Source organism: Echinococcus granulosus, assembly GCF_000524195.1.
Source record: "Echinococcus granulosus chromosome Unknown EG_S00260, whole genome shotgun sequence".
Classification (NCBI taxonomy): domain Eukaryota; kingdom Metazoa; phylum Platyhelminthes; class Cestoda; order Cyclophyllidea; family Taeniidae; genus Echinococcus; species Echinococcus granulosus.
In genome coordinates this window covers 10,920-18,274 of record NW_020170640.1, presented here as the reverse complement: position 1 = coordinate 18,274, position 7,355 = coordinate 10,920, and the positions used below count along the sequence as shown (strand labels likewise).

The window sequence follows — 7,355 nt, the reverse complement described above, 5'->3', positions numbered from 1 at the left end:
GCGTAGTTACAAAATCTAGAAAGTCCAACACACAACCTCCATGCATTCCATTAGAAGTGTGTCAAGGCATTCTGTTTAGTGGAAGGTCAGTTTCATTCTCCATTCCGAATCGCACGAGGAGTATTCGGTCTTGTAAACAATGCGCTCATTATAGAGGTGTCAGAACACGAACGACAAAAATACGAGTGTAGCCAAAACAACCCGAGGTTACCATGAGCGCCTCAATTTATCGAAGGTGTTAAAAATCAGACATGTAGGAATAAGAGGCTAATTGTTTACAATGCAACGTTGAAACAAAAGTAATTGCTTGTTGTAGTGGCGAAAACCTACCATTAATTGGCGTCTTTATTAGCAAAATAGTAGCATGCATCACATGCCCCTTTTGCCAAACAATAAGCTCCACGTCCATATAGCCACACAGCAAAACAGACTTAAAAGACTTTTATATTCTGGGCGATGAATGTATCCCAGAGTGGGAACTTAGGCATACAAACGGAACACCATTTATTAGGAAGCTAAGTCGATGGAAAACCACAAGATGTGTTAACAACATCATGTCAGCAAGATTGCTAGTGATGAGATACATGTGAAAGAAACAGGATTCGTCTCTTTAAAGACAATATGCATAGAGCATAAGTGAATTTGCCATCTAGGTTAGAACTTCACGTCCCACATAATCAAGCAACAGGCGCCGCACGTGCACGATCAACAGAGGAAACTGTTCCTCTGATACCAAGAGTAAGTTTGTCTTTTACAATGCTTAGTTGTAGGAACGGCGCCGCCCACCCCAATACACAGGGTCTTTATTAATGACAAGCCAAATTGTCTTTTTCCACATTGTAAATCCAAAAACTAGTTCGTTGCCTCCGGAGAAGAGCGAAACTGCACTCCAGCAAATACGATTTGTTACACTGCGAACCAGTGACCTCAAAATGACGTCAAGATGGCAAGCGTTGATTGGACAGCAACGCCCTAGACGAATAAGACCACCCGAACACCCACCAAAAGGCGGTCAGATTGAGCTAACGTAAAAGCCCTCAAGAATACTGACACGGAAATAGCATATAAAGTGTTTAACGTGGGTACTTTGAACGTACGTCACTTTGTATCGTTAACAAGGCTGACAGGCAGTCCATTGGAACAAATCAGCAGGAAGTGTAGGCAAACGATGGCCAAATTAGGAAAAGGGAAACCAGTTTCTATTTACATGACCAGAAGACTCACCATTGAGATGGCGCTTTCGCCCCTACGATCACGCTTGCGTATTCTTTCGGCACAGATCTCAGGAGAACATCGCAGATAGACTGTGGGTTTGAAGATAAAAAATGCTTTTAGAGGTTACTGGTAAAGGCACTACGACAGTGAGCAGAAAATGACGCACCGATGAGATCAAGCTGAAAAATAGGCATGCTCATGCCCCATTCATAGAATTTATCATAAACCTTCACGTCTTCTTCGGATATACGATTACTGGAACAGAAAATAAAATCACTTCATATTGTGTTAAAAGAATATTAAAGTTAATGGTAACAAATAACATAAATTAATTTTTCAGCACTATTAGATGCAGCAAAAAGTTCTCCTAAAACAACATAGGATTAAAAAAACTAGTCTGAATTTTTTGATAGCATTTACTTCCTAAGCAACACTTCAACAAAGCAATGACGACAACCGTTGATAGAGCGCTCAAATAATTGCACAGGAGCAGTCTGAAGAATAAAATGCAAATTATAATAAAGTGAACATGACAACACAGCAAACGGACCATACGTTACCTGTATTTCAGCCTGTCTTTTAAATGCTGTAACCATAACTTGACTTTGAAAAGTCGCACTCCATCTGTTTGGATCAGCATAATATGCCTCCTGCAATTGAGACAAAAAATTATTTCGACAACCTTACGAATAGCTTGAATCCATTCACGTCAGTCCATAGTTCAATGGTTTCAGGCGAAACTTGGATATTGGGTGAGAGCTCTTTGAAATAATTGAGGAATGTGGACTTTCCACAACCAATGTTTCCCTCCACAGCAACTCTAAATGTTCTAGAACAAGAAGGTAGTAGAGTTTGTGTCATGTCCAAACCTGTTCATTTCCAGCACTTTGTGATCACGAAAAGCGCAATGTCAAAGTGAGCGGGCACGCCATGCAGTACATATTGTCGATGCTCAAGGTCGAGGGAAATCAGCATGGCATCGAAAAACCTCCTAGCTCAAATTCATATTTAGCATAAATACTTAAAACTGTTTGCAACATGGCATAGAATAGATTTGGTTATGTATCAGCACCAATCGATTAACGACTAGCAAGAAATATCTTTAAATTTTGTTATGCCAACTTATGCACTAATCACAATTTCCGATCCACACATCATGTTTTGCACCAACTCCTTTTAATGTCGCGATTAGCCGACGCTCTAAGGCTTATGCGTTCCTACATTACGTACATAATATGGCCCGAATGAGTTATAGAAATCATCCGGGAGACGAGATTCATAGCCATGTTAGGAAAATGCGCCGTTAGCGTCTTTACGAGACGCATTAATGTTTGCAGCATGCAGCCCCAATAGGAGCTATAGAATAATAGCATGACTTGAGCATCGGCAATCGCTATCTCCTTCGTTAATGTGTAGAGCTTCTGGAAGTCCTCGAAAACGAAAGAAGGCGTAATATTTCAGCCCAATAAGTATTCTGACTCAAAAATTGACTTGGGGTCTAGTGAGATGGCCTGAGGCCAGGCCATATGGCAGGAGATGATGTTGGAGCTTTGCTCAGTTCTTCACCAAAACCGAGATTTAAACAAACACGTAAATTATTTTATAGCCTCTCACCTGTTTTGAGTGCCGTCCCTGGCGCATTCCTTCGTCTGTCTACCACTTTAGACATCGCGACGTAATAGATGCTGTAGGAAAAATTCTTGCAAATCAGCCGCATCAGCCGTTGAATTTGCATGGTACTGGAAAGATACTTGACTGCAGTGTCAATTATCCCTCTAGGCAATTCTGCTAAATGTGAGTTTTGATCTGTTTGGCAACTGTAATGAGGGGAAAAAATTATGCTGACCATCGCATATGCATATCTCTGGTCGTAACTGCACTAGTCAAACAAACAGACAATTATAAGTGATCCGTTACCGGAACCAGTTGTTGAACAAACAAGTTATTATTGTTATTGTTATTATTGTCAGTGCACTTTTTATTAGTGAAAGTGTTTATGGTGTTTTGACTATTTTTCGTTATTTTGGTATTCTGCTTGCAGTGAACCTTGGTGGTCAGATCTTTGCTGGATTCTCATTGGATGAAGAAGCATCAGTTTTCTGAAAAACCAGTTTCGACATTTCTGGACTAACTCGCAACACTCTTCCTCTATGCAAATTAAAATTGCTACTTAGTAGAATAAATCAGCATAATTAATCCAGTTACCGCGATTTGTTTACTCAGGTAAATATATCAGACTTGCATAGATTCTCTCACCTGCACCAATTTAAACCCCATGAGTTGCTGTGGTAAAAATAATGATTATTTATTGACAGGAAAGTATATCTATAGTTTTTCCATGATCATTTGTTTCCAGTGGCTAATGTCAGAAGAGAAATATCATTAGACTAAGGCAGGCGCGTTTTAATCAACTGAAAATGCTTTTGAATTTCATGGAAGTATTAATCATCAAGCTGTACCAAGCTGGATTGCTTACTTTTTGGCCATTCGCATTATCCTGTTTTATTTGGGAACGGAACGAAATGCGATTGTTGTGATTCAGTAGCACACATTTCTCCACACGATGATTCACAACACTCTTCAAATGAGTTCTGTATTTTTTCTCTAAGGAACTTGATGCGAGTGGAACAGTTCACAATGCTGATAAAGGCAGGATATGGGGATTCAATGTGCACTGTAAGGAAGTCGCTCTTTGCAGAGCGACGTGTTTGACTCAAAGGTAGGTAACTGAGGCCCTTCATGATTATCATGCCACCCACCTCCTGCCGGTTGAGCGCTGTCGAATAGAGGGTTGCCCACTGCCGTTTAACAATCACATGTGAAAATAATGTTTTCATCATCAAGAAAACGCATTGTTTGTAGACCGCCAGCAATCAGTCAGTGTGCTCGAACCACACTGGCCAACATGACTAGACTATGTTTGTAATCTGGAAGATTTGACTACATCAGAGCAATATCAACAACAGCAAGAGCAGAAGATATCGGAAGGTGAAACGGCGTTGCAAACTCTGTTGGAGAGATTTGCGCTGTTAGAGGCGATGGTATCAAATCCACCGAACCCCCTCAATGCTAAATCGGACCACTCGACCACCGGATAGATGAGCCTCCTTGAGCGAGCTTCATGCTGTTAGGTGAACGCGTGGCTCTAACCACGTTCAAGCTTGAAGTGGTTTATGTGACTAACTTCGAAGACCTTTCAGACTGCCTGTCTTCGTTTCATTCTCACTTCTTCCACGCTCCTTCTCTTACTGCACTGCCTCGTTTTGCCGTGTGCTTCGCATGGTTCTGTTATTTCCAGTGAAGCGCAGCCTCTTGCATTGCTCTTTAAGAGGTGTGGCTGAGCACTGCGATTGGATGCCACCAAAGTGGACATTTCTGCAATTGTTTTAAGGTTTTCTGCAATACTGTGATATGTGTTAACAACCTCTTGCTTACGCCTTATTTGAAAGGGAAACAGCTCAGACTGTTACAAGGAATTCTATTCTAAAGTATGACCATATCTTAACATCCGAGTCTTCTCTGCTTGCATAATAAGAGTTGTATGAGTCTGCGTAGGACTGTGCAGCAACTATTTAGCCGCTCTTGTGCATCAGCAGAATCATCTATTCAACAAGATGGTGGCACAAACACACAGTGACTGAGGGGTCAGCTTGGTTAACCAACAATAAACACAGGAAATGTCACTCGGCTATGCAGGCCCCTCGTTTGACGGTTATCTCTAACACTCACGTTCACTAGTCTTCTTCTACGTTCACCACGATGTAAGAGGTAGCCCAAGAAGACATGCGTGAATCATGGTCGAAGAGAATTTATTGGGTGATCGTTGGGGCGTTGAAGTGTTTTATTCAAAATTAATCTGGATCTACTTCACATTTGCGTCTGAATTGCGGAACCCAACTGATTATGTACTACATAGTGCAGGTCATTGTCCTACAAAGGCACTTCTAGGAGGTCAATCAAAATGCGTTGGAGCAAATCTCCAAACCCAGATAGATGTGCGTTTCAGTGTTATGGAGGCTGTGGCCATAGCACTGACGTCACCTGGCAACATGACGTGCCTTCTGCATTGCTTCCCATCTGATTAACTGTCTGAATAATGATAAAAAACGGTCTTTGTAAGCGTCTTTGTAGAGTAGCGCTGCATACTCTTTGGAGTAAAACAGTATGCTCCTGAATATTCCCAAACTATCCACTACACTATTTTACGTTAATGGCACACACTGCTTCCTGTCTAGAGCAATCCAACTAGTAAGCGTATGTATGTGTGTGTGTGGAGGACCGCTAAAAGGGAAACAATTATGCCTGATTCCTGTCTACTCGAGATAGGTCTCTTTTGCACCAGTCAAACAATTTTCTAATAGAAAACGCACAACGTGGTGCTCTAACACCCAGGTCCTTTACATTGCACTGTCAGAGACCCGAAAACAGGGTGGACCGCAACACAGTTTTTCATAAATTCGTAGTAATGCCTAAAGAATGTGAGAAATCTGTGAATGAATCCAGCAAGTACAGCAAGTTTTCTAGTCTGCTGCATTAAATTGTAAACTTCTAACTCTTGGTGACACCGCCTTCAGACCATGTCCCTTAAGTTTTGTGTTCTTCGGTAACTACCATCACGTCTGGCAGAATGGCATTTCCCAGGAAGTACACTGAACATTGCTGTAATCTACATTGGTTGGATTGAGGCTCAGACCTGCTTCCTGTGAATGATATGACACTAGTCTCGGGCTTGCGTAATGCTTTCAAATACCCCTATTGGGAGCAACAGTGTCGTCCAGGTATGCCATACAGCGTTTTTAACAAAATTCCCATTAACAAAAAAGTACACTAACGATTTCCACACAGCCCACATGAATCAAGTGTGATAAACTAAGTAAAATAATGCCTATCTTGCAGCCTACCTCCTGCTCCTTATCGGTTGTCGATTAGGGGGTTATGAATAACCACTTGACAATTACAAAGGAACAGAAGGAATTTGTCGTTAGGAATGCACATTATTTGCCCACTGCTAATAATCAGGCAGTGTGTTCTATAAACCGCAGCCAAGTGGACCAGAGCCTGTGCGTTTCGAAAGCACTGACATCACCAGCGCAATGTCTACGACAGCAACAGCTGCAGATATGGAATCATGGAAAGGCGTCGCAATCTCACTCCTTGTCCACCTCAATTCACATTACATCATATCTACTTTTCTGAACACTTGAGGTAAGGTTCTTCTTCACTTGAACCATTTCTTTCGTATGCATTGCCAAATCCAGCCAATTTCATAATGCAGGATAGCTTGGGCGTAGTGGGTATATGTCCTCACACTTTACATCTTCGTCCACAGGTAAATGCATTCAGCACCGAACACTATGACACGCAAACATCACCGTTGCTGCTGCTGTACTGACTACGTCCACTACTACTACTACTACTACTACTACTACTACTACTACTACTACTACTACTACTACTACTACTACTACTACTACTACTACTACTACTACTACTACTACTACTACTACTACTACTACTACTACTACTACTACTACTACTACTACTACTACTACTACTACTACTACTACCACAAAGCCAATTTTTGTGGAGGAAGCGTGGATAAGGCAGTCTGCTTCACTGCGATTTAGCAGCATTAATGCTGAAATGATCACCTTCCAGATGCAAAGTGACATTAATTACTTCACCTATTCATTCCCTCATGCATTCATTAGCTCACCCATCCATACACTACCCAACCATTCGCCTTATCCTCCATTCATTCGTGATGCTCTCGCCCAACCCCTCTTTCATCCAATTCACCAATCTGTCTTACACCTCCATCCTTTAACCGCATCCCTGATTGATGCATTTCATCATACACACACACACACACTTTCCAAGAAATTGTTTATTAATGAAAAAGTGTAATTACTTACTGCCCCTTGAACTAAAAGGTTAGTCAGCATCCATGAGCACTTTGAGGGCCTTTCAAAGATCAGATGAGAAGCTGTTTTTATCATTCAACATTAAAATACAGTGAGGGTGGTGGGGTAGAGGGAGGGGTTGACTTCGAAAGTGAAAAGGTGACAGAAAAGTAGTGCACATTAAGGAGGGGATGGAGAGAGCGACCCATGTGTTTAGGCAGAAAAGGCATGAAACTG

The 7,355-nt window shown here is 41.6% G+C and overlaps 3 protein-coding genes across 3 annotated transcripts in view; 1 reads left to right on the top strand and 2 right to left on the bottom strand. All coding sequences in view use genetic code 11, as the record gives it.

The window, feature by feature from the left end:
* The window catches only part of EGR_10734 (Deoxynucleoside kinase), a gene marked incomplete at both ends in the record, with an annotated part of 2,471 nt that extends 379 nt beyond the window's left edge, over positions 1-2,092 (bottom strand). The window contains 6 exons of the mRNA XM_024499983.1: positions 1,225-1,304; positions 1,382-1,470; positions 1,636-1,709; positions 1,776-1,865; positions 1,903-2,044; positions 2,085-2,092. Of these exons, the coding sequence (XP_024345602.1) occupies positions 1,225-1,304; positions 1,382-1,470; positions 1,636-1,709; positions 1,776-1,865; positions 1,903-2,044; positions 2,085-2,092 (483 nt within the window). The remainder of the gene's footprint in view (positions 1-1,224; positions 1,305-1,381; positions 1,471-1,635; positions 1,710-1,775; positions 1,866-1,902; positions 2,045-2,084) is intronic.
* Positions 2,093-6,569: 4,477 nt separating this feature from the next.
* On the top strand, positions 6,570-6,842 carry EGR_10733 (hypothetical protein; the record flags this gene model as incomplete). Its single annotated transcript, XM_024499982.1, has 1 exon — positions 6,570-6,842. The coding sequence occupies one exon, from the start codon at positions 6,570-6,572 to the stop codon at positions 6,840-6,842; it is 273 nt and encodes a 90-aa protein (XP_024345601.1).
* Positions 6,843-7,149: 307 nt separating this feature from the next.
* EGR_10732 (Deoxynucleoside kinase) overlaps positions 7,150-7,355 on the bottom strand; it is a gene marked incomplete at both ends in the record, with an annotated part of 2,353 nt that continues 2,147 nt past the window's right edge. Inside the window, one exon of the mRNA XM_024499981.1 lies at positions 7,150-7,179. Within this exon, the coding sequence (XP_024345600.1) occupies positions 7,150-7,179 (30 nt within the window). The remainder of the gene's footprint in view (positions 7,180-7,355) is intronic.